Below are 27,650 nucleotides of genomic sequence, written 5' to 3'. Positions count from 1 at the left end.
CCACTGTACAGAGGTCCCTTATGCATCTCACAGGGTGAAACTTACATGTACCACTGCACAGAGGTCCCATCTGCATCTGACACGGTCCTGTTTTTTTGACACAATGGGTAGAGTGACAGGCCTAACCCAGACTTACCAAACCTGTAACTACTCTTATTATCTCTGCATCCTTTACAAGGACACCATGGATGAAGGGATTTCTACAGGGTGATCCCAAGCGCATTCCCCATGCATGGGGGCCACACAGCATGATTCAGTCACCTGTGGGAGACCGCCCTGGCATGAGGGGCACGGGGCGTCAGAAGCAGCAGGTAGTGGCCACGTAATGCTGGGGAAGGCGTTGTCTCTAGAATGCTTGTATGTATTTGTATTGTGCAAACCTGGCAATGGAGAACTGTACAGAGTTAGTGGCAATCATACAGCCAGCAAGTAACGAGCGAGGTAGTTGGTTTATGGACTGTTATTGCATTGTGGTGAAATGGTCTTTAAAGAGGTGCGGCCCTAACTCTTTTCTAAAATGAAGCAGCTTTGGGTCAGTCCTGGTGGATGAGGGGATGCTGTTCCTGATACGATACTGGGTGCAGGAATAGAAAATACAGCTTCCTTAATTGGTTTTCATTTTTACAATTCCTAGCTTCCAGTCTGATGGTGTCCTGACTGAGGGTGTGCCATGGACCAACAGATGGTGCACTCTTCGTCAATTAAAGAGGGGGGGGGGGGGTTTGCTGGTCATAATGACATTGTAAATGATGCAGCTGGTTTGGAAGATTGCACGGGCCCTCAAAGGGAGGCAATATGTGTAATCAGGACCTGGATGAGACATGCTGTGCCTTAAGGGGTGCCTGTGTGGAGTCTGGGAGGCAATGGAGCATAAAGTTACGAGGGCTTGAACAGCAACACTGAAGCCACTTTCTGGAAGAAATGGTTTCACCTGCGTTAGAAGGGAATTGGTAGCAGGCTGTCTTTGTTGCTTGGTGCCCAGGGCGAATCCAAGTGACAAGACATTCGTTGAAAGCTGGAGTTTGAAGCCAAGTTTCATGTCCTTGAGCCAGGTTTGTACTTTAGGTCTGCATTAGACATCCAGGTTTGGATGAGGTGCTGGCCGTGTTTGAGGCATTGAATGTCTGGAGGGGCGGCGGCTTTCAAGTACAGTTGTGCATCATCAGCATCTTGGTTCATTTTGACATTATCTGTGACTAGAGCCTCAAGCGGCTCCACTTAGAAGCTGAAGATGACGGGCAACAGTATGAAACGCTATGGGACTCCGCAGGTGACAGATAGAAAAGAAAGATAAGAGGAGAACTAGTCAAGGACATTGCCAGTCAATTCTAATTGAGACACGAGGATGTGGAGAAGGGTGGCGATGGTCGACTGTGTCGAAGGCAGGGGAGAGATCCAGCAATAGCAGGGAGCAGAGGTCATCTTCATCTATGATCAGGAGGGTATCATCTACGATGGGTAAAGTAGGCATCTCCATACTGCACCATAGTATGAAGCCAGGTTGGTAGTCGTGCAAGAGATGGATGGCACTGATGGGATCATCCGGTAGTTGGCTCGGTCACGAGGGTCTAGTGAAGGTTTTCTTTTAGGTGTGGGAGGATCTGGCCTGTTGAGAGCTTCTGAAAGATGTCATGAGTGAGGGAAGCACTGACAGAGTAGGTGATGAGAGAGCTTCCAGAACGATCTCTGATAAAGCATAAGGGTAAGCCATCATCTTCATACAAAGTGGGTTTGAGGGAGTTGAGTAGCCGGCGCAAGATAAAGGCTTTGAAGGAGGACCATTGTGGATTTTTACACGAAGGGCGGGTGTAAGAGGAGAAACTGGCTTGGTCTTGTAAATGTGCTGTCAGATCTTCTGTCATTTTTTACTGACAAAGAAGTTATTGGCCCTGCACTGGTCCGTGAAGTGGGGGCTGAGAGGGTCAGGCATTGGGGTGATGAAGTGCTTGGTTGTCTTGAAGTGTTCTGCTTCTGTTGGCAGCTTCATTGCGGGCGTTGGTATACACTTTACTTTGGTAGTTAGTTGACTGAGTGTTGCATGTAGCAACTTCAAAATCATGAGGTCATCAGTCATTCAGTTTTTTTTCCATTTGCTTTCCTGTCTGCGGAAGGAGCATATATTGTCAGCAAGGTCTTTAGAGTAGCAGGGGGATGAAGCTTTTAGCTTGCCCTTGAATGTTTCAGTTGGACGTTCACATAGTTTTCCACAAAAAAATAATCTTGCCATATGGTCTTTGGAGTAGGGTGAGGAGCAAGGGAAATGGGATTGGGGCCAGAGGCTGCATCACCATGCAACAATCCTGTAGACAGGGGATTCCAGAAGTGAGACACTGTTATGAACCTAGACATCTACCTCCAGCTACAGATGGTCTAAAAGTACTCAACAACCCAGATCTTCCACAGCTAATAAACAGTGTGCATGAGCAGGCGTCTGCAGTCCTAAGACTATGTGCTGTGTCATAATTACGTTTAGGTGATGAAGGATCCCACCAGGGAAACTCCAAGACTTTATATTTACTGTTAAGCGGCAATGGGTCCCCATCTGGGATATACCAGAGCATTCGCCGTCAATCCTGCATTAAGCTTTTATCAGACAGGTCACCATCGGACGCTGAAAATCCATTGGGTGCCTCCATATTTGAGTGGAGGGTGGAGGGTGGCAGCTACAGAGGGTTCACTGTTTTTGGGTTGATGTACGCTTGCCGTTCTGTAAAGTGCGGTTTTGAACCTCCAATATGTGTTTTCAGAACAAAGTTATGGTGCATAGCGTAATTCCACAGCGAACAACATATGCCAAAAATAACACTAGGCCAATGTAAGCACCGTCAATAATGCTGTTAAATATTTATTACAAACATTCCTGTAGTCTGCACAGTGCTGGACTTTACTCCTGATGTACTTTATTTCACAGCTGCACTTGTAAGGTTTCTGACCCTGAGCTAGGATGCTTCATGTCTGTGATAATTATGTAGTCGACATCAGGGACAGCTGTCATTTAGGTACCTGCGATAAACACCACTTTATTCTGGCACATCATCTACTGCACATTGGACTGTCCACGGCACCACCATTTAGCATTGCATTTTCCTTTCATAAAGATAGAAATGTCAAATAAAAATGATTTACATGGTCACAGGATCACTAGAAGGATCATCCGAGTGCGCAGAAGCAGAGGTACGAACAGCACCTTCCAGACGCCTCTTGAGGATTAACAAACAACGGCCTTAATATTCAGTGTCATTTATTGTGGGTGGTAGCGATGGGTCTCGTGGTAGCGATGAACAGCCTGGTCTCCACAGTCACCGGTGGACTTGCCCATGTTGTGGTCAGTCCAAACCAGATGTGCCTCATTCGTGGAGCTTCTGCTCACTCTTACACGCCTCTCGGGTGCGTTGTAATGATGGAATCAAGAACAGTAAAGGCAAAGGGTCCGCATTGTCCTTGGAGTTAAAAAAAAAAAGAAGAAAAAAAAGAAAATTGTGTTTTGGGGCTACTTCAGACTGCTTTCCTCTTTTTCCTGGTACTGTCGTTCAGACTGCTTTCTTCGGTAAACGTCATCTGTAAAGAACATGCACATGGTTAACTTCCAGTTACAATTATTCTGCATACAATGACACTAATTTCAGGTAGCATTTCAAAAACAGTTATGGAAATATACAAAATAAATGATCTTTTAAAAAAGAAAGAAAGTCACACAACGCAAATGCTTCAGGGCTAAACATACCCACATGAATGATTTAACTTTACAAACCAGTCCCAATAGCAGGGTATATTCAATGAATCAATGAGCATTCTTGCGGCACGGAGAGCACATTCTATGCACACAAATCAAAAAGAGGTGTTCGAGGCATGTGTGGCTGTAGAGACACATGTTTTGAATACGCATGCCATCTAGTGTGTGTAAGCTGTTTTCCTTCAAAGAAGTCTTTCAAGTCGCAAGGTAAAGTGACTCCTCCTCTCGATGATAATGAGCATTGTTAGATTGCTTTCTTTCTGCCGTCGGGTTCGGATGTGTATCTGATAGAGACATCTAGCTGCTGATTCCTTAACTTTCAATATCCTCAGGCGTCAGACTGGATCCGGAGAATCTTCAGCAGTACCTCTGCATGCCGAGGCATGGCTCCGTCCTGATGTCGTCCATGGGTATGACGTCAATGAAGCCATACAAGTCCCTCCAAGCGCGCCTTCCTTCTTTTCCACGTCCCAACGCGGATCCAGGAGTAGCGGTTCTTCTGGCCTGTTTATGTTTTCCAGCCTTATCGACTCCTTTTAGCGTCCAGGAACAGTGTGCGATGCCTAAGGGCTTCAAGTCGTGTGAGACCTGTTCGCAGCAGATGTCGGCGACGGAGCCATACGAGATCTGCATGTGTTGCTTGGGAGAGCACCACAACTCCGAGAAGTGCGAAGACTGCCGGCAACTGAAGCCGAAGTCCCTGCTGGAACGTCGGATGAAGTTGCTGTCCGCCTGGATGTCCCGTTCGGTGTACATCTTGAGCTGGGGCTACAGTTTGGGACAGGTCAAGGAGTTATTCCCGCGGACGCCGCTCGCCTGACGCAGGTAAGCAGAGGAAGAAGTCACGGAGGTCATCGACCTCCCATAAGCGGGACGCCAGGGCCTGCTGCTCCCGGTCTTTACCGGACACGTGCCCCCAGGAGTCGACCCCCACCTACCCACCATTTCCTGGTGTTGGGGCGTCTAGATCCCAGATGGAAGCCTATTCTAGGGCTTTACAGGCCATCTTTGCGTCAACTCCTCTCCCTGGTGCACTTTTGGGCCCCACAGAGGGGGTAAGAGCTCAGCTCGGGAATTCGCCGACTGGTTTGTCCTCGGCGCTGATCAAGTACCCTGACTCCGGTTCCAGTGTCGCTGCATCGTCGGGACACGGCCCGGAGGGGCATCCCAGTCAGACGTCCGGCCCTCCTGTGGAGCCACCGCACAGTCCTGTGAGGAACCCTGCGCTGGTGCCAGATGCAGCTGCAGCGCGGAGCTCGACTCAGAGTTGACGTCGTTCCTCACCGAAGTTTCCCATCTAAGTGGAGGTCGAGTCGACGCCGGTCCAACGGCAGGCGGACGAATCCTCTTCGATGGTCGTCGACGTTGATACAACGCCATCTCAACGTCAGTCAACGCCGGTGCCGTCCCCTGCTGTTCCTCTGTTGGTGGATGAGGCCCCAGAGGGTTCACCACCCCCAGGGTTGTTTCGATGCTCCTCGGAGCAGGTGCCCATGGGGCACTGGCAGGCTTTTGGTCGTCCTCTGGCTGGAGAGCCTCTGCCTTTTGGTGGACGGGTTAGCCTACAACCGTCCCCTACAGATGGCTTATTGTCGCCACCTGGAATGGCCACTGAGAATAGTGCAGCATTTGCAAGAACCGTTCGCAAAGCTGCGGATATCTTACAGATGCAGCCTACCTCAGTCTCTCTGCCTTCTGATCCCTTGTTGGATCTACTCTACCAGGGCGACGTGGACGTGGAGGTGGAGCCCTTGTTGCCTTTTGGCGGGTCATTATATGACATTCTTCTTGGGACTTGGGCGAGACCCTCATCGGGAGACCCTGTGGGTCGTGCTATTGCACATCATTATCGCCCGGCTCCAGATGGCCTGGTCAGTTTGTTCATTCATTCTAGGGCTCAAGGGCTGGTAGTCCAGGCAGCCTCTGTCTCGCTACCTTCCTCCCCTACTCCAGTACTTCCTCCCACTAGGGAGTGTAGCAGGTTGGAGGCATGTCTTGGAGTCCACCAGCTCGGCCCTTCGGTCTTTGATAGAGTCGTCCCTGTTTGCAGGGCTACTTTTGCCCTTTGGGACTCAGTTGAGCGTCTCCTTCCGTCTCTTCGGGAGGGCTCTCGTGCTGACCTGGATCGGCTGCTTCATGATGGCCGGGAACTGGCACAGTTTTCCATTCGGTCGGCCATGGACACCACTGACTCTGTGGGTCGGGCTTTGGCCAGGTCAGTTGCTCTGCGCCGCCATGCCTGGCTGCGCAATGGCAGTTTTCCTGCGAATGTTCAGGAGAGTCTTCTTCGGGTTTTGCCCTTTGATGGGGTTTCCCTTTTTGACAGTCATGCTGACTCAGTGGTCCGACATCTCATGTCTGGGTTTCCATGAATCCCATGGTTTTTAGTCCTTGTTGTGGAGTTTTACTTTGGTTGCAGTGTTGTCCCTGTTCTTTCTGGTATCCGTCTATGGGTTCAAGACGTTATTGCCCGGACTGACTGTATGGCTAATCAGACTTTTTTGTCCTTATTTGGTACTGCTAGCCGGCTGTTTCTGCATTTCTTTTTGAGTCCTCTGTCTACGAGCTAGGCTTTTTACAGTGATAAGATATACCTTGTGTGGAGTATTCATTGGCTGTGGTATAGACGCTCTTCCTTGCACAGGAAGCTTCAAAGCAGAGTCTTCTTAGGGCGGTTTTTCTGTCCCTCTGGAGGATTGTCCTATAGTTCAAACTGCAGGCTCCTTCCTTCGACGCACTTCGTACTGTTGTAGGACATCCCCTCTGGTGAGACCCGCAAGATTGGTGTCGCTCTCTCCTGGAGCTTATGAGCTGTTGTCTACGGTTGGCCCGTAGCACTCTTCTATCTCTATGGAGGCAAACTGCTATAGAGTATTTTTGGTTTTCTGCCACACCTGGCTCACCTCGGCATGTTCTTCACCTTTTCGCTGTGCTCTTTTTGCCTACGTTGGCTGTCTTAGACGTAAGGAAGTTTTGCTCCGGAGTAGTTTCTTCTCCATGTTATATGCAGACATGATAAGTGGGTACGCACTGGGTATGTTCACAGTCACGGGGGGCCTGCGGTACGCCTGGCGCCACTATCTAGGCTGCGTTCTCTTCTTGTGTTATCTACTCTTCTTTCTCGGGTGTTGGGACGTGCTTAGGTCTTCTTTCGCGGCTCAGGCCCTGTCTGGATTTCGCTTATGGGCATTAGAATACATGCCAGACACGTCACTGCTGCACATTGCCCATTTCTCCCTATGCACTTACCAGGCAGGAGCTCTAGTCCCTCTGCCCATTGCCGCACGAGGGCTCAGGTACTCCGGTTCCTGGCCCTGGCTGATGATCTCAGTGGGAGCATCCTTCTTCGGGATACTCATTGCCATTTCCGCAATATCTGTATATATATATTTTTCTGATTTCTATGTATGTGTATTACTAACTCTTTTCATAGTTAGTGTGGTTGTCAATATCCCCGCCTGCCACGTGGGAGACCTGGGTTCTTTCCCCGATGGGGCTGGGAATGTTGCCTTTCAAGTGTCTTGAAATGTGTTATAACCTGTTCTGGTTTGCATCGTTGCCGTTGGTACCAATTGTACGGCCTTCTATATTATGTAGGGCGTGCTCTTTAAGTTCCCCTGGTCTTTCGATAGGATATTTGAATATATACGTATATGTGTATATGTCATGGGATATCCACACAGTGTGAAGGCAGGCATACTAGGTTTTCCTTGCTGCGGTATCTGGGGTTTTTGTCCCAGATCCCGCGTCCCTCTCTCTCTCTCCCTCCTGGGAGCGAGCCTTATGCTTGTGCCCAACCTAGCCAGTATCCATTAACCATTGTACCTCCGGTTACGGCTGGCCGGTTGACTGCCTGGTGGTGCGCCCGCCTGTTTCTGCTGGCACGTGTGCTGTTGATGCTACATGTCATTGGGATTTTGCATATGTGTGGCGTAGTTCTCACTGTCCACACTGTCTACTTCTGTGTATACTTGTTATCCTCATAAATGTATCTCCTGGTAGTCATGGTTCTGTATATCTCTGCATGGTGACATCTGTCCCTCCACATGTCATTTTTGACATCCACTGTTGTGCGTGCTCTATTTGTATGCCCTGAGTCTGTCATACTGTTTTGTTCCTTTCTGGGACCTTGTCTCTTGCAGATCCATGAGACTTGTGCTCAGTTTACCTTCTTCTAGCAGAAGTTTGAGGACTTTCTTCCATTCTGCACTGGCGATTCTGGTTATGTGCTTCCCTTTCGTCCCTGTCTGGACCAAAGAGGTCTCGTACCTTCCTCTGACGGACTGTGGTGCCTTTGCTTCCCCTTGTTAATGCGCCCTTACAGAGCTTAATGAGTCTGGTTTCGGCCACGCTGGCATTGCTGTTCTCACCGTGTTTTGGTCAATGTTATTGACGAAGGAGTCCTCTTTGGAGCTTGGTAGTTTTCATTTGCAGACCCTCCTCCAATGGGGTATAGCTTTGGTATCTATTCTAAGTTAAGGAATCTGCGGCGAAATGTTTATCAGACGAACAGGTTACTTACCTTAGTCTAGCCGCAGATACATTAACGCCCACCCCCCGCTCTGCAAGGGCTTTTGCCAGGGTGGGTTCTACCCCCTTACCTCCTTACAGGTGGCCTTTATCTTCCTGTGGGATGGTATGCTTCCTCTCCCTCCAGGGTAGGATGTCTCATGCTGTTTTAACTGTTGTTCCATTCTCGTCATTGGGTGGGGGGTTCAAGGTCCTTCCACGCTTCTCCACCCTGGTTCTTCCAGTGTGGGGCTTGATAATGTTCTTATACCCTCCCTTCCACCCTCTTCTATTTTTTTATACTTGGGGTTTCTTTGACTGTGTTGCGGTCAATTGCTTTACTGTCTATTTGACTGTGCTACAGTCATTAGGCAATTTATGGAGTGTATGATTGCACATTCTCTGTTGTTGCAGAACTGGGGTCAATTACCACGAGTCATGTTGTTCCATTTCTGTTGCCCGTTACAGCTACATTCTGTGATTGCAGGCTGCCTATCGTTTTCCACGTCATTCATCTCCACTGCCGCTTTGCCTCATAGGAGGGCTTGGCCCTTTGCTCTGCGACACTGTTTCTAGGGGCGAGTACTCTGCTCTCCCCCGTCAGTCCCTTACAGTATCGAGTACTCTTTCATTGATATACATGGTGATGTTTCTCATCATTCTCGGATTTCTTGTCATTGTTATTTCAAAGACTTTTGATCTTTTTTTTAGAACACTGTTCCGACACTCTCCCGGTTTTGCTAGTGGTCCGCGTTGTGGAGCGGAAAAGCTTCACAGTAGAAAACTGACGTCAGAGCGCTGGGAGGGACTTATATGGCCCCATTGAGGTCATATCCGTGGACGATGTCAAGACGGAGCCATGGGACACCGTCCCTCAGCGCACAGAGGTACTGCTGAAGATTCTCCGGATCCAGTCGGATGCCTGGGGATATTCTAAGTTAAGGAATCTGCGGATACACTGTGTCTCTACCAGATACATTGTTACCGAAGGTAAGTAACTCGTTCATTACTGTGCTTGGGTTTGAAATGGTTTCAAACTCCTTTCTGTTTGTAATCCACCTTTACCCTTGACGATATTATCAAACGAGTTTCCCTCTTTGCATTTAAAAATCCGGAAGACTATCACCCGTCAGATCATGGACCAACATTCACCAGGTCTGCAACCTGTGCTTGTCTCCCGGTGATGGGGAAGAAAACTGAAAGCCTGCTGATTGTTTCCGTCCAATCAAGCCTTGCAGGACCAAGGAGCACGTCGCAGGGACATGCAGCGAAGAGAGGTGGACAATACACCCAACATCGTTGGTCAACAGGGTGTTGAGGAGGAGGAACTCCACAAGACCTCTGTGGCCGAGGAAGAGGCTTTTTCCATCTAAGACTCTGGCTCCGACTTAGAGATTGACCTCCAGATGCAGGACCTTCCAGCGGGTCAGCATACTGTAAGTACTGAAGTCCCCATCCAGCCACCCAAAAAACATTCAGTTCTGACCAAACAAAAGGCAAATGGGCCACCACTGCCAGCAGGCCATGGTCCGCACCCAAACATCTTCTATGGATGCCCCCGCCCGCCGGCTCAACAGCAAAAGCTCTGCGAAAGCCATCGGCTTCCACGCAGAGCCGACCATATCCCTCTTCGGCTCCAAGACTGAAGGCCATCTTGTCACTGAAAATTTCGTGACCAGCACGGATATCAGATCCCAGCACTCCGGTGGACCCAATCTTCCATAAAATGAGGGAACGGCTCAATGCACACCAGAAACATAAACAGCCTCAGACTGGCCACATCTTAACCAAGAAGTGCCACCTCCATCAAAGCGCCAACTCTCCTGTGGAGATGTAACAGACTTGCTGGTGCCTGTTAAGAGGAGGAAGACAGACAAGGATACCAGTCCTTTGCACCACCCTCCTCCTCCCCACCACCTTCACCCTCTCCATTCTGATCCCCTAGATATCACTCCACAAGGGTCCCCACATTCCTTCACGGGTGGGCATGGAGGGGCCAGATGATTCTTATGATGCACCACAGCCTTCACATCCCTGGCCAGATTCCGACATCGCGGTGGGGGGTTGCAGCGGCAGGACACAGACCCATACTCTGCCAAACCATCGCCTCCTGATGACACCACCACATATCAGGAACTCATCAGCAGGGCCGCATCGTACCACCAGGTCCGCTCCATAAAGGGACTCTATAGGAGGATTTCCTCTTTTAAACCCTATTCAGTACACACAGGGATACCCAAAACCTCCCTATGTTAAAAGGCATGATGCGTCACACCAATGACATCTTTAAAGACCCGATCACTCCCCAGGTAAACACAAATACAAAGCTGCACCCTCTGACCCTATTTATATCCAGGGGCAACTTCCCTCTGATTCATTGGTTGTGTCCAATTCCGGTAAGAAGGCTAATTCACAAACCACAGATGACGCTCCACCTCCTGATTCAGAGTCTAACCTAATGGATGCTTCAGGAAAACGAGCAATGGCGCAGTCTGCCAATCAATGGCGGACTGCAAATTAACAAGGCCTATTAGACAGGTATGATCACTCCCACTGGGATGAAAGGGATGCATGCGTCCAGTACCTCACAGAAGAGCATAGCGGAGGGAAAATTCATTTCCAATAACTCCATTAAGGGTGCCCTGGACTTCGCAGATACAGCTGCCAGGGGTATCAATACCAGTGTGTTGTTACGCAGACATGCTTTGCTGTCTATATCTGGCTTCCAGCCAGAAGTCCAGCCCTCTTGAATGTCTCCTTTGACAAGGAACTCCTGTTTGATCTACAAGTTGACCACGTGTTAGAGAAGATGAAGGACACAGAGGTTGCTAAGTCCATGAGTGCACTCCAAATACCCACTCACCATGGCTCCTTTCGCCACTCCTCATACAGGGCAGGCTCAAAAGCAGCATCTTCCGATGCCTCCTCTTTATCATCATATCGCGCGCAAAGTTGCAACTCCCTTCGCAAGGCTATTACAGGGGCACATACAGGGGTAACAACTCCAAAGGTCGTGGCAGAGGTGGTTCCTCATGTGGTGCTCCACCCACCATGAATCAGCGACTCCCTTCTCTCGATCATTTAACACCTGTTGGGGATCGACTACAACAGCTTCTCCCCACCTGGCGATCCATAATATCGGATTAGTGGGCCGTGGGCATTATCCAACATAGTTATTGTCTGGAGCTCATCACACCACACCTCCAAACGTTCCACCTTGCATTAACAAACACTCTCTGGGACATCAAACACAGCTCAAACAGGAAGTTCAAGCCCCTTTGATAAAAGCAGCTTTTGAACCTGTCCCTCTTTAAGATCCGGGTTATACTCCCTGTACTTTCACATCCCCAAAAAGGACAGCATACTACAGCCCATCTTAGATCTGAAGCCCTTGAATCTTTACATCCTGTCAGAGCATTTCCATACGATAACCTTCCAAGATGTGATCCAACTTCTCCAACAAGGCGAATTTGTCAGCACTAAACTTAAAGGATGCCTACTTTCACATCCTAATCCATCCAGCACACTGCAGATACCTCAGGTTAGTCATAGCTGACAAACATTGCCAGTTGACGGTCCTCCCATTCGGAGTGACCACCGCACCCCAGGTATTCACCAAATGCTTGGCAGTGGTAGTTGCACATCTACGCAGACAAAACATCCATGTCTTCACGTATCTGGACGACTGACTTATCAAAGCCAGTACCCTTCCTCTGGGCCACCAACACACTCGGGTCACCACAGACTTGCTCTATCAAGAAAGAATGTACCATCAATATACAGAAGTCCCATCTTCCACCTTTACAGGTTCAACCATATCTAGTGGCTATTCTCAACACACAGGTGGGATTAGCCCATCCCAGTGCGGCAAGAATTCAACATTTCCAAACACTGCTACCACAGTTTCAAGCCAATTAACAACTGAGTCAGAATAGTTATACGTCTGCATGGTATGATGGCCATAGTGCCACATGCATGATTAGATACGCGTCCGCTACAGGAATGTCTAGCACGCCAGTGGTCTCAGTCACAGGGTCAGTTACAGGATCAAGGGTTGATAGACAGCCGCACGCATCGCTCTCTGCAGTGGTGCAACACACAAAACCAGTTATAAGGGCGACCGCTTCTTGACCCACAAATCGTTCTGACAGCGGACGCATCTCTCACACGGAGCATATGACGACTTTGCCCCCCGCCTCAGCAGGATGCAGCAACAGGTCCACATGTGCGAACTCTTCCCCACCCCCTTCCCGGAGTCCTCCTCCCATACTTGCCCCAGTGGGGGTTTCCACAGACCTGTTCGCAACCGCAGACAATGCAAAATGCCAAACTTTCGCCTCCAGATCCCCACACCCGCTATCCAAAGGAAATGCCCTGTGGATGAACTGGTCAGGGATATCTGCCTAAACTTTTCCGTCTCTTCCTTTTCTTCCGCTCTGGTTCGGAGGCTTAGGCAAACTTCTCTCACCCTCATTCTAGTAGCTCACACGTGGACTCGCCGACACTGGTTCACACACTACTCAAACTGTCCATAGTTCCCTGTGAGAAGCTTCACCTCAATCTGGACCTGCTCACTCAGAACCATGGAGAAATCAGGCATCCAAAACCAAAGGAACTCAACGTTGCTCCTGAGATCACAGAATTCGATTACCTGAATCTCCCACCCGAATGTATGACCATTCTTAAAAAAGCTGGTAGGCCTACAACTAGAGCATGCTATGCAGCTAAATGGAAAAGATTTGTCTTTTACTGCAGTAATAAGCACATTAATCCTTTTGACGCAACTGTGCAAAACATTTTGTTTGCTACCATCTCCCTTTACAGCTCCCTGGCCTTGCCTTCACTTCTCAATACATTTACATCTAGCGGCAGTGGATGCCCATCTCCAAAACAGGCAATCCTCATTTTTGTTGAAACAGCCAGTTATTAAGTCCTTTATGTAAGGCCAGAAAAGAGTATTTCCACACAGAGGCCCACCCGCACCCAAATGGAAACTCATTATTATTCTCACAAGACTTTTGGGTCCACCGTTTGAACCATTAAATAATTGTTCCCTCTTATTTCTTGGAAGGTTGCCTTTTTAATTGTACTTACTTCACTTAGGCGTGTCAGTGCGCTCCAGGCACTAACCCTAGAAGAACTTTTCTTCCAACTTCACTGGGATAGAGTGGCCCTTCGCACCAACCCAAAATTCCTTGAAAAGGTGGTTTCCCCTTTCCACCTTAACCAATCAGTTGAGTTCTCTGGTGAAGGAACTGCATATGAAAGCCTATCGCAAGGATGACAAGCTAAAGGAGGGTATTGCGCTCTGGAGAGAGCTATGTAGGGACTTGTTGAATCCAACGGGGACTGGCAGTGAGCAGGATGGTGAGTTATTGTAGCAGCAGCATGTAAGCATTGGTGCTGGGGACAACCCTAACTGCGTACAACGCTGGTTTTTACTGCTGTGTCAGTAAATTGTAAAGTATATTTAACCATGCAATGTGTTCAGGACTCAAATGTATAAAATGGAATTAAGTCAATGCATATTGTCTCAAAGGATTCTGTGTATGACCGCTCAGTTTTGGTGTGGAAACTTTATAAAGATCTTAAAATAAAAATAAAAACAATCAGTTGAGTTAACGTTTTTTTTGCCTCAACCAGACTCAGTTGGAGAAAGGGCACTTCATACACTAGATGTTAAGAGAGCTCTAATGTGTTACTTTGACAGACCCAAAGATTTCCATAAAACCAAACAACTCTTTATTGTTTTTTCACTCCCTCACAAAGGAAAGCCCATATCCAAATCAGGCATTCTAGATGGATAATTGAATACATTCAGACATGTTACGTCAAAACTGAAAGGACTTTATCTACACCACCTATAGCACACACTACTCGTAAAATAGATAGGGTCTTCCATGGCTTTCCTCTGCAATATCCCAATTGCCGACATATGTAAAGAAGCTGGATGGTCCACACCATACACTTTCACTCAGCATTATTGTGTGGATGTTCTAGCACGTCAACAAGCTAACGTGGGTCAGGCAGAACCACGTACACTTCTCCAAATAACTGCAATGCCCACAGGTTAGCAACCACTTTTGGAGGGCACTGCTTTACAGTCCATGCAAAGCATGTGTGTCTAACGCCACACATGCCGTGAATGGATTATGTTACGTACCCTGTAAGCATCGGTTCTTGGCGTGTAGTGCTGTAGATTCCCATGCGCCCTCCCTCCTTCCCAGACCGCTGCAGTTCCTTTTCAAACGCATGGACATCTCTTTACTATATTTACTTTACACTCCATTCTCACCCACCTGTGGGAGAACAATCTAAGAATGATGTTGATGCCCAAGCACAATATCACCAAGAGGAGGAGTCACTTAATCGTGTGACTCGAAAGACTTGTTCACACATCTGGACCGAACACTAGATGGCAGGAGTATGCAAAGGATGGGACTCTACAGCACTACATGTCAAGAACAGATGCTTACAGGGTAACCTAATCCTTATGCTGCACAGTGTACATTATCCCTTCGGTTGTGATTTGTATGCACAGTGTAGGGTTGTCTTGTGATAGAGACTTCTAGCCACAGATTCAGCACCTTTTGAATATTCACAAGTCTGGATCTGGAAACTTTTCAGCTGTACTTCTGTGTGCCGGTAGGTGGCGTTGCGTGGCTCTGCATTGGCACCGTTCCACTCCTGAAATGAGATGTAGGGCCTATATAGGGGCCACTCCTGTGTCCTGAAGGCAGTTCCTTTATTTTCGTGCCACCAGCAGCAGACCAGAGACCTCCCAAAACAACAAGTTTTAAGCCCTGAGGGGAAATGTTACACAGAAATGTCTGTGACAGATCTTCACTAAATTTGCCTGGGGTGCCCCTGGATGAGCCATGACTCCAACGTCTTCAGTGACTGCGTGTTAATGAACCTGAAGAAGAAGTTGCTTAACTTCAGTAACGCTCTCTCTCGTAGCGGCACTATCTAGCCACAGATTCCTCAACTTTTCAATATTTCCCCGGTGTCAGACTGGATCTGGAAACTTTTCAGCAGTAGCTGTGCATGCCTGTAAGTGGCGCTGTGTGGGTAAGCTTTGATGCCACTCCACTCTGGTAATGACGTGTGGGGTCTATAAAGGCACCACTTTCACATGCGGACTCCAGATGCTTACGGGTCTGACGCAGAGCTCAAAGCGAACTGGTGTCAGCCTTCCTCAAATTACCAGAGATCTCCTCTGGGGAGACAAGCTTCTTATCCTCACACCAGTCACCTGAGAGCCATATTGTTTAATTTTCATATTCCAACCTGAACCCTCAATGCCTCCCCTCTGGCACCTCGAAACAGGGAGTCCAAACAACTGGATGTTAGGAGCTAGAGGGATTTAGCTTCAGGCAGCCTAACAAGAAACCGGCTATGCTGATGCCAAGTGGGAATTGGCAAAATCGCCGGTTGTACACCTAGCAGAACACAGTTTTTTTCTGACTTGATCAATGATGGCTTGAACATCTGAAGGAGATTCATAATTGAGATTTGGATTCGCCAAATATCACAGCATGGTCCATGGACATAGTCATCACACTGCTCTACCATGCCTTGATGCGTTCAACTGGCTTTTCGGAAGATTTCCAGGCTACTTTAATGGACATTCTCTTAGATGGCTTTTAGGAAAGAAGGTGGACGCCTTCCTGCATTGCTTCAAATATGGAGGGATACAGTTTACTTGTTGGACCTGGCCTCACTACAGAAGCCGATTTATAAGGAATACAGGCAATTTCGGAGGCTAGAGTTCAGCAGACCCAGCACAGACCGCCTTCTCTCAGTCAAGATACACGTCTCACACCTTTCAGGTAAGGGCAAGATCAGAGAGGAAGGGGAGATGGCCAAAACTCAGCACCAACTGATCCCTCAACATCCCGTTACATCATCACCATCTTTGGTGGTGGGAAGGGGGAGGTTTTCCCACTTTTCTACTAACTGTTATATGATCATAACAGGCCAAGCCATCATGTTGACCCGCAAAGGCATGCCCTTTCCTTCCTGTCCCTTCTTCAGGATCTCCATCCAACCTCCAAGATATGCTCTTCAACACGCCTCAATCCTGGAGGTGCAGGTCCTTGCTGTGGTCAACAAAGGGGCCTTCAGCTTCTTTGGCTCCAAGGACAGAGGTCTGAAATCCATTCTAGATATTCGTTTTTTGTTTCTTTCGCAAGACAATTTCAAGAGGGTGTCTCTGAACAAGGTTTTGCTGACCTTTAAAACGGTGGACTGGCAGGCATTCCTGGATCTCCAGGATGCCTAATTGCATCTTCCTGCACAGGCGTTATCCTATGTTCATTGTGGGTTTTCCAGCCCTACCAGAGCCATTCTGGCTCAAAACATGACTTGTGTTTAGACGAAAGTCCTGGCAGTTTCACTAAGGCAGTTGGGAATCAATGTATTCCGGTACTTGCATGCCTGGCTGGTGACAGAAGAGTCCCTGGCACTAGTCGGGGCCCATCTTTGGTGCATGCAACTTGGATTCTACCATCAAATCCCAAAGTCCCCCTGTACTTCAATTCAGAGGTCCTGGGTTCGTAGACACAAATTTCTGACTCAAATGCATCGCCCGGTCCTACAGAGCTTATATTTCCTTGGCCTCATAGATCACGATAGTTTCAAAAGCTCGTGCGTGGGTGATGGCCCTTCAGTGGCGCCTGCAGTGACAATGGCTCCAAGATAAAGGCAACCTTTTGGGTCATATGCAGATCTTTCAGCTGGTCCACTCAGACAAGCACTGGTGGATGAATCTCTCCAATTTTGAGCTAGACCATCATTCAATCCTTCATAAAGCACAGGCTACTGTGGTCATGAACGACTCTTCACTGGGCTGGCAAGCCCATCTGAGCTACATGACAGCCTTTGGTCCTCATCGGAGCAGCGCATGCACATAAATGGGCTAGATCTGGGGCAGTCTGCCTTACCATCAAGAGATTTCTCGCTTCTGCTTCAGAGAGCACCAACCGCCGTCCATTATATCAACATGCAGTGTGGTGTGGGGTCATGGTCTCTGTGAAGGGAGTCGACTCATCTTTGGTGGTGAGCACAGAGACTGAGTTTTGCAAGTAGTGAGCAGGTCAACAGTACATGAAAGTGGGTGCTCTCAGTCAAATGCTGCTGTGGGATCATAATTGGGAAACACACCCTAAAGTGACTAATGTGACCTTCTCCAGACTGGGATCTCCATTCTTGGATCTCTTCACCACAACATAGAAGAGGAAGTGTCCTCCGTTTTGTGCCACACACTTCCTTCTGAATAGTTACCTGGGGATACCTACCAGTACAGCTCGTCAAGATTGGTCAAGGATGATATGTTACACCGACCGGCCACTGATCGGCTGGCTCTTGGGACTCTTCAACCTTGTCCCTTCTCGCACATGGCCCATGTGCCCCCCTTAGTAGAATGGTCAGGTTCTCCACCCCAAACACCACAGCAGCATGCACTGGGACTAAGCATTGTACTAACACCACAGCTGCGTGCACAGAGACTAAGCACTGGTACAAACATCACAGCTGCATGCACGGAGATTAAGCACTGGTGCAAACATCACAGCTGCGTGCAAAGAGACAAAGCTGTGGTACAAACACCAGAGCTGGGTGCACGGAGACTAAGCACTGGTAAAAACACCACAGCTGCATGCACAGAGACTAAACACTGGTACAAACACAACAGCTGCTTGCACGGAGACGAAGCACTGGTACAAACACCACAGCTGTGTGCACGGAGACGAAGCACTGGTACAAACACCACAGCTGTGTGCACGGAGACGAAGCACTGGTACAAACACCATAGCTGTGTGCCTGGAGACTAAGCATTGGCACAAACACCACAGCTGTGTGCACGGAGACTAAGCATTGGCACAAACACTACAGCTGTGTGCACGGAGACTAAGCATTGGCACAAACACCACAGCTGTGTGCACGGAGACTAAGCATTGGCACAAACACCACAGCTGTGTGCACGGAGACTAAGCATTGGCACAAACACCATAGCTGTGTGCACGGAGACGAAGCATTGGCACAAACACCACAGCTGCTTGCACGGAGACGAAGCACTGGTACAAACACCACAGCTGTGTGCACGGAGACTAAGCATTGGCACAAACACCATAGCTGTGTGCACGGAGACGAAGCACTGGTACAAACACCATAGCTGTGTGCACGGAGACGAAGCACTGGTGCAAACACCACAGCTGTGTGCACGGAGACGAAGCACTGGTACAAACACCATAGCTGTGTGCACGGAGATGAAGCACTGGTACAAACACCACAGCTGTGTGCACGGAGACTAAGCACTGGCGCAAACACCACAGCTGCGTGCAAAGAGACAACGCTGTGGTACAAACACCAGAGCTGGGTGCACGGAGACTAAGCACTGGTAAAAACACCACAGCTGCATGCACAGAGACTAAACACTGGTACAAACACAACAGCTGCTTGCACGGAGACGAAGCACTGGTGCAAACATCACAGCTGCGTGCAAAGAGACAAAGCTGTGGTACAAACACCAGAGCTGGGTGCACGGAGACTAAGCACTGGTAAAAACACTACAGCTGCATGCACAGAGACTAAACACTGGTACAAACACAACAGCTGCTTGCACGGAGAGGAAGCACTGGTACAAACACCACAGCTGCTTGCACGGAGACGAAGCACTGGTACAAACACCACAGCTGTGTGCACGGAGACGAAGCACTGGTACAAACACCATAGCTGTGTGCACGGAGACTAAGCACTGGTACAAACACCACAGCTGCTTGCACGGAGACGAAGCACTGGTACAAACACCACAGCTGTGTGCACGGAGACTAAGCACTGGTACAAACACCACAGCTGCTTGCACGGAGACGAAGCACTGGTACAAACACCACAGCTGTGTGCACGGAGACGAAGCACTGGTACAAACACCACAGCTGTGTGCACGGAGACTAAGCATTGGCACAAACACCACAGCTGTGTGCACGGAGACGAAGCAGCATTATCTACAGTCCTTTTGCCTACCTGATGAAGAATCTTCATCTAAACATACACTCTTAAATTCAGCTACCAACAATCCATCATCACACAAATATTGATCACTCCTTGTTACTCATCCTCTATCCAATGATCCATCCTCAGATCTCGCATTCAGCCACTCATCCACCAACCCACTCACTGTCATCAATGTACAAACACACCCCAAAATAGCATGATTTAAAGTTCTGAGGCCCTAGGATCCCAGGTCCTGGAGAGTATTGCTCAATTTAAATGAAATATATTCTCGAGGGAATAGACTCAAGGCACTGGACCTCTATGGCCTTAAAAATTCATAAGTCTTTGTAGTAGTGAGTCAAATACCCTCTCTCTTGTAATGAACCATATTCAGGCTTTTGGTAGAAACAGAGAGTTCTTTTTATTCGTGATTTGAATGAACATAAAAAATCAAATGAACATGGACAGCCTTCGCCCCCTAGGCTCAGTTGAGGCCGGGGCTTTCTCAAGGCTGGGGATGTGCTTTCAAATTACTTTCGATATATAACATCTCAAACAGGTCATGATATCTTCATTATCTCGTCATTCTTTTCACAGGTTACTTGTAAAATACAGGTATACCAGCCTTTTCAGGCATGAGATCAGGATCACGGCGGGAATGCCGTCTCTGGTATTCTTCCACCCCAAAATAGCCCCATTCACTTGTAAAACAAATGTCAGACCAGCTGCTTTGTCAGTTCCTGTAGGAAGGTGAAGTAATATGCGGCTTGGGGGCTAGTCCTCACCATGTAATACTATAACAATACCCCAAAGATGGTCCTTCGATGCGCACTAATAAATTCTTAGCTCAGTCCCGATAGTGTGGCAAAGAGCAGTGAGGCTTCATTAGAGGAACATATGTTAAGCATTTCAGGGTACCAACATGGATGATAAGTAATTGGCACAAGTCAATGGAAATCCAACACCAACCTATAAAATAAAGTGAATTTATATCTTAATTTAAACACCAAAACTAACAGATTAGCATATATATAACCAGAGTTATAGATTTTAAAAGCAATATTAAATCAGGCAGAATAATAAATAGAAAATATCATATTGCAGTCAATTGGAAGACCACGAGTGATAATCGGTCACTTGCAGGTCGAGTTATATCGAACCTTTACAGGGTTACGGTCATGCGGGACACTCGACCAGGCCACAACAGTCAGTTCAATTTTACATAGCCCCTGGAGTCCTGGTACAGAGTTGTCCTGGCTGTCCGTGGTGCTGAACGGGAACAGCGAGGGTGCTGGTTTTACAGCTTACATGGTGCTGCAAGAAAACTGAACAGATGCACGCCTGTTAACGTAGGACAATGGTTGCACGGTGTTCCCTGTAGATGCAGTGTTAAGTGTGGGGGTTAGTTGCTGGATTGGAGACCAACAAACCTTGGCAGAGGTAAGTCCAGCGAAAATGTATTACCACTTCACTGGGTACCAGGGAGCGAGGCAGCGGTCTGAAACTTTGTGGCAGGCAGGACTACAACTAATCCACTGGACCATCTGAATTTGGGCGATCCCAAGGAATGCCCGATTGCCAGCGATTCTTCAGATCAGGTGAGTGTTTTTACCTGCAGTTTGCAGGGGACTAGTGCCACGAGTCTGAGGGTGCTTCTGGCTTCCACCAGGGTCCCTCTACGAGGAAGTGCTGAGTTGTAGCCAAGGACTAGGCTCGATAACACAGATGCAAGGTTGTTGCCACATGGATAAAGCTTTCCTCTTTTCCTTTGGTGCTGTGGGCAAAGTCCTGTTGTCGGCGACATGGGGCTTCTCTTGGGTCTTCCTTTATGCAAGTTGTTCAGAACTGAGGTTCGGGTGTCAGGGAGGTCCCTTAAATCCTAGATTTAGGGGAGTCATGGGTGTGGGCGAGTAGCCAATGGGCAGCTAGTCCGCCCCAGAGGCGGCCACATCCAGGGGTGTAAGCCACGTTTGCTACCAAGAAACCTCTACTCTGCCAGTCCCAAAGATGGTAGAAAACTAAATTTAGTGTACAGACCAGGCTGCCCACCCAGGAGGTGTGGCGAGCCTACTTGGGATGTACACCTCCGTGACTAATTTCCCGCCAATCTTGGAGCAAATGTGCCTGGGGCAGGACAGTTTCCTTCACTGGGAGTCAACCGTGATGCATATCAGAGGCGGTGCAGCCTTTGAAGCTTGATGTGCCACTTCTCTAGCCTGCTTGGGAGGAGGGAGGTCTGACCTCCTTCCTGCCCGCGATTCGTTCCTGACTCCTAGGAGTGATCACACTGCCTGGCAGGAGGTCAGAATCCTATCTCGGCAGTAGCAGGTGTGGGAAAACATGGGCTTGCCAGCCAGAACACAGAGAAGTTGGGGCAACCAGGTGGGCAACCTCTAAGGTAACCATATGGGTGCATGCCACATCACTCAGGGCACAAAATTCATGTCAGTGGTGAAAAGCCAGATCGTTTGATACCAAACATGATATATTTCGGCAGTACCAAAATGGATTTGCCAACCTCGCGAATGTGCGTGTAGCAGCCCATGTTATCCTACGGACAGCCTACACTTCTAGTGGTTTCCAATGGGAAACGCTACTATATGTACATATAGGCTTGCAATTATTCGTCCTCCTTTTTAGGTCAAGGCTGAGCCAGCGCTCATGCGCTGCTCTGCGAGGCTTCTTGTAAGCCTTCTAAACTACTCCGTGTGGGACTCACTCCTCCCACACATAGGATTGGCTTTTGCAGGTGTCTTTCAGTAATGAAAGCACGCAAATGGCTAAAGGCGGGTGCATGTCCCACCCTCTTTTTAATGATCACTCCCATGGCGTTTTGTTCTCAGGAGGAAGCAGTGGTACGCAGGGTGGTAGCTGCATTCTTCGTGGGTCAGGTTACAATCTACTTGTTTTTTCTGTAACTTTTTTGGTTTCACAATGGCGGTCGCACCACTGTGCCTGCCCCCCACCACTCCTATTGAGCTGCTTGTTTTTCTCAGCCTGCGTACATTCTTATCTCTGACTTGTTTGTTGTGAGTGCAAAACAATAAAGGAGTTTTTGTACTTTAATTATCAGTAGCTGTGCCCATGTTTATCTGACTCCTACGCGCTCCGCTGTTTTCAAGCACGTACCGCGTATTCCCACTTCTGAAACGCAAGTAAGTACTCTGATTTAGGGTATTGCACTTCAGTTTTCCATTTGAACCATTGGACTCTTAGTGCCCGCAGACAAAACTTTTACCTCCGCTGTCTCAAGCGCCCATCCGTTTACTCGCTTAACATTGTGAAATACATTTTTTGGGGGGGGGGGGAAAGTCCTCCTTTTTATGAATATTTATGACCTGCTCCAAGCGTAAGTGCTACCCTTGTCGTGTTGCCTTCACTCCCGCCCCTCCTGTTGTTCTTGTTTACCACCTCCTTCATCCCTATTTTATTTCTACTTGCTTTCAGAGGATTGATATGTGTTTGACACCCACCCCCATCAAGCTCCTCTATTCGTCCACCATAGTGGGTGCTGCACCACAGGCTTCCGGCTGGCTCTTACTCGCGGTAAAGTTTAAAAGCAGCCATGCTTCCGTGCACACAGTAAACAAAATTCTTTTACCAGAGCGCTGTTCCCCTACTCAGACATGGATACAGAGGAACTGGAGGCTGCGAGACTGTGATGAGGCAGGGGTGGTGGAGGCAGCTCTTTTCCTCATTCCTTCCCTTGGTCCTCCCCAGCAGTAAACTTTTCCATTCTCCAAACTTTTAGTGAATGCGTGGGTTAAAGTGCAGTGTTTTCTTTGTTTCGACCAGGGGCACAATTTGCGCGCAGTGCTTTAAATAACGTGCTACTGTCTACAATGTATGCATCCCCCCCCCCCCCCCGAATCAACAGCTCACCGATGTGTGGGAATAAAGTAAACTTTCTATAGCCAGGAGTGTGGGTGGTGTGGAAAGCGGAAGTGAGGCATCCGGACCGCCGCAAAATGTGGGTGCAAGTTTACTTGCTACAGAGTTTACGATGTGCACTCCCCCAGCCACCCCGTGCTTCAGTCTTTTGTACACATAAAGGCCCCATGCGATAATTGCACCACTAATTATCGCTCTAGAGTCGTGGTACTCATAGTACGGCCCGCGGGCCTCCAGCGGTCCGGCAGGCCTTCATTGGCGGCCCACGGATCTTGTCTTGCAGTTTCCACGGCCAGCAGTAAACGCAGATGACCGCAGGAGCATACGTAGTGAATACGTATTAAATAGGTATTCACTACGTATGCTCCTGCCCATCTTCTGTGTTTACTGCCGGCCTCTGTGACGTCAGGGCACAGTCAGAAAGGTTGCTAAAAGGCAAAGTTTTGGGAATCTTCCTGTTTGGACAGAGAGACGGATAGGGAGACAGAGGGAGAGAGAGAGAGAGAGGGAGGGAAACAGAGGGAGACAGAGAGAGAGAGGGAGGGAGACAGAGAGAGAGAGAGGGAAACGGAGGGAGACAGACGGAAGGAGAGAAGGAGAGAGAGAGAGGGGGGGAGACAGAAAGAGGTAGGGAGACAGAGGGAGGGCGACAGAGAGAGAGAGAGGGGGAGGGCGACAGAGAGAGAGGGAGACAGAGGGAGAAAGCGAGAGAGAGGGAGACCGTGGAAGACAGAGAGAGAGGGAGAGAGAGAGAGAGAGAGAGAGAGACAGAGAGAGAGAGACAGAGAGAGAGAGACAGAGAGAGGGAGACAGAGAGAGAGGGAGACAGAGAGAGAGGGAGACAGACTGAGGGAGACAGACTGAGGGAGGAGGGAGACAGAGGGAGGGAGGGAGAGGGAGACAGAGGGAGAGAGAGAGGGAGAAAGAGGGAGAGAGAGAGGAAGACAGGGAGAGAGAGAGGGAGATAGAGGGAGAGGGAGAGAGAGGGAGACAGAGGGGGAGAGAGGGAGACAGGGGAGCGAGAGGGAGCGAGAGTGGGAGACAAGAGGGAGACCGGGAGACAGAGAGGGAGAGGGAGACAGCGAGAGGGAGAGGGAGACAGGGAGAGGGAGACAGAGGGAGGGAGACAGGGAGAGCGAGAGGGAGGGAGACAGAGGGAGGGAGACAGAGGCAGACAGACAGACTGAGACATAGGGAGGGAGACAGACAGAGGGAGCCAGAGAGAGAGAGCGGGAGACAGAGAGGGAGAGAGAGAGGGAGGGAGACATGGAGAGGGAGAGAGAGGGAGACATAGGGAGACAGAGAGAGTGAGAGAGGGAGTCATAGGGAGACAGAGAGAGAGAGAGACAGACACAGAGAGCCAGACGGAGAGAGAGAGGAAGACAGAAGGAGCCAGACATAGGGAGACAGATGGAGGGAGGGAGGGGAAGAGGGAGGGGGAGGGGGAGGGGGAGGGGGAGAGGGAGAGGAAGAGGGAGAGGGAGTGAGTGAGAGATGTGAGTATGCCGGGTCTGGTGGCTCGGTGGACGAATGTGTCCGCTGCAGGGGCCTGTGTTCAACCACATGGTCACCGTTTTTTTGTGTGTGCTCTAGCCCCGCCCCCTCCCCACTGACCCCGCCCCCTCCCCACTGTCCCCGCCCCCACCAGTGCGGCCCTCGGACACAAACCACACTGTAAATTTGGCCCCCGAGAGAAAGTTTGTGAGTACCCATGCCCTAGAGTGAATATCAGCTAGAATGCGTTGCTAATGTAATGTATCCAACCTTTTCAACGAGGGCAAAGTGACTATAAAAAGCAGATCCCCTTTTTAATTGAAAAAAATAATTAGCGACGGCAGTAAAATATTTATTTTCTGTGAAAAAAGCCGCTTTAACGATTGAAATGAAGGTCATCTGGATTATGATAAATAAATGAAAGGCGTTACCTTTATCAACAGCTTGGCATGTAAAACCGTGAAGGTCGATATCCAAAAACAAAAAGCTTCTAATGTAATCTTAGAATGTCTGTGAGAAGTTGGCCTGGCATATGCTGGTCACTAGTTATAGTGGCCACCTTGCACCAGTCCAATTCGACTCTTATGGTAGATAGGTTTAAGACAACCTTTTAAAGAAAGCTATCCTAGTGGTAGCTGTGGAGAGCAGCCTTCAGGCTAAGTCTCTGAGGAATGTAATGCAGCTTGTTTTACCTTATAATCTCTTGAATTACCAAATTAAAGGACACCACACAGGTATATATATCAAATATATATGTATTTATTTCTAGACACACTCTACTAATCTCTTTATGAGATTGGAAGTCAGGAACACATTCAAATATCAACATTTCACAATAAGTTAAGCACAAATATGGCTGGGGCCCTATACTAAAAAAGAGGTTTAAGAAGAACGACTTGAGAAGGGAGAAGGCCTAAGGTCTTCAGAAGCGCTGGGGCCTCACTAATCCACCCAAGGCAGGTAAGTAAAGGACCCACGGGGGACGCATGCAGTGTGAGAACACAGCCGCGGATCCCAATAGACTTCAATGGAGCAAGTCGCGGTTGGAATTTTAACCCCTTGAGTGCCCCGCCCTTTCCACGCCCTGTGCCGGGCGTTTCATTAGTGGGCAGGGCTCATGACGAGATAGTCTCGTCATGGGCACAGCGCAACCGCGGCCCATGACGAGACCATCTCGTCATGGGCACTCAAGGGGTTAAAGTTTTAGGATACTTCGGGAGAGTCTACATGCAAGCCACTTACAAGGTAAGTAATTCGAGGGCCAACACACAGTAGGGCACCGGAGTGCACGAGTTACCTCACCCAAGGAAGCCGGGTGCATAGGTGTCTTTTGTCGGGTCGCGGCGTCGTTTTCAATGGGAGCCAAAGAAGACTTGCTGCTTGTGAAGCCAGAAGAAGTGTCCGGTGGAATCCAAGGCTGGATTCTGAAGAAAGAAGACCTGAAAGCAGAGGAGACAGTGTTCAAAGTCACTTGCCAGTGACCCAGGCCCAGGAAGATGGATGCCCACAGTCGTCGGGTGATTTCAGGTGATCACGGGTGTCTTGACTCTTCAGCCACGAGGTCCAGGAGGCGTCGTCGACGACAACCAGGAGCTGGATTCGGCGTGTCCCACGAAGTCTGCAGCTAATGGAGGTGTCGGCAACCGGATTGGAGCCAACAAGCCTTGGCAACAGCAAGTCTCGTGGAAAGTGAAGAAAGTCAGTGGTGCAGACCAGCAAGGTCTGAGGGACTCACCCAGCGAGGGTAAGTCAGGGCAGGCCTGGAGCAACCAGGGGAGCTCTTTGGTTCAATGGAAAAGTCTTCAGGGGACCCACAAGCCAACCGGCAAGGGATCGCGAAGACGGCGCGGGAGGATTCACTTCACAGGAGCCCACGGTCACTCGGGACGAGGTAGGCCCCTGATTTTCGGTGGAAATCCTGCTGGAGGTTTGGACCACACATGGTCAAATGCACAAGTTCGTAGAACGTTGTGAAGGGGTTGCACTCGACAATAGTGCACGGTACCCGGGTATTGCTGTTCCTCGTCACTCGTGGGGTCCACTCGCCTCAGCTTTGCTGGGGACTCATGATAGCCGTCGAGAAGTCAGGAAATCCACTTCCGGGGCTGTAGGGACTTCGGACTCCGGCGGGAGCGGGAAAGTTTGCGACCGTTGATGCAAAGTTTTGGTGCCTGCCAAGCAGGGGAGTCACACCTTGACTCCAAGGGAGATTCTTCCGTCTTCCAGAGGTAGTGGAACGTCGAAGGTCCAGGATTCTTCTTCAGAGCGTCGTCCAGGGTAATCTAGTTTGCAATGGCAAGGGTTCCCTATTATATACTAAAGGAAAGGGAGGGAATAGCTATATGACCACTCCTATGGGAGGGTCAGGGGAGTGGGTGGTTACACCCACTTCCCTTTGTCCAGTTTCGCGCCAGAACAGGGGCAGGTAGCCCCTGAACCGGTTTGAGCTGGCATATGCACAGAGGAGCCTACTGCTTCCCCAGTGTAGGACTTCAAGGCACTCTAGGAGTGCACCCATTCAGCCCCAACACACTAAATCCTGTCTGGAAGGTGGTGACACCTCCCTGTGACAGGATGCCTATTGTTGGGCCTCCTCCACTGCGAGTTTCGGTGAGCAGCAGGAGGGCAGCCCAGTGTCTGTGCTGGTGGCATCCATTTTGTGATGCCAGGGCTCTTTAAGGATTCTACTGTGTTTCCACAGTAGGTACATGTCTATCCCTCTGGAAGGGTGGGATCATACTCCCACACCAGTTACTGGTGTGGGGGTATGATTCCAAGGTGTTTGACACCAAACATGACATGTTTTGATGCAGCCATCCCAAAGTTAGCATTTACCGCTAGGTTATAATGCACTTAAGAGTATATGGTTTAATCGCATCCACAAACAGCCACAGAGAATAGACTCTGCCAGCTGCAGAGGGGCCCTGCTCAGGCAGAGGCACCCCCTCACATGGAAACCAAGCACCCTGCCTTCAGGATTGATATGGCCCGCCTTAGGGGTGACTGATAGGTTTAGATGTGTGTGCAGATA

The 27,650-nt window shown here is 49.2% G+C and overlaps 1 protein-coding gene across 3 annotated transcripts in view; it reads right to left on the bottom strand.

Annotated features, from left to right (window-relative positions):
- Nucleotides 1-2,811: 2,811 nt before the first annotated feature.
- The window catches only part of UQCC5 (ubiquinol-cytochrome c reductase complex assembly factor 5), a 59,988-nt gene continuing 35,149 nt past the window's right edge, over nucleotides 2,812-27,650 (bottom strand). For all 3 annotated transcript variants that reach the window (XM_085624207.1, XM_085624208.1, XM_085624209.1), the window contains one exon: nucleotides 2,812-3,558. In XM_085624207.1, coding sequence (XP_085480333.1) covers nucleotides 3,491-3,558 — 68 coding nt within the window. In that variant the 3' untranslated portion in view covers nucleotides 2,812-3,490. The remainder of the gene's footprint in view (nucleotides 3,559-27,650) is intronic.

The sequence above is a fragment of the Triturus cristatus genome, chromosome 9 (assembly GCF_964204655.1).
Source record: "Triturus cristatus chromosome 9, aTriCri1.1, whole genome shotgun sequence".
Lineage (NCBI taxonomy): Eukaryota > Metazoa > Chordata > Amphibia > Caudata > Salamandridae > Triturus > Triturus cristatus.
This window is presented reverse-complemented; position numbering and strand designations above follow the sequence as displayed.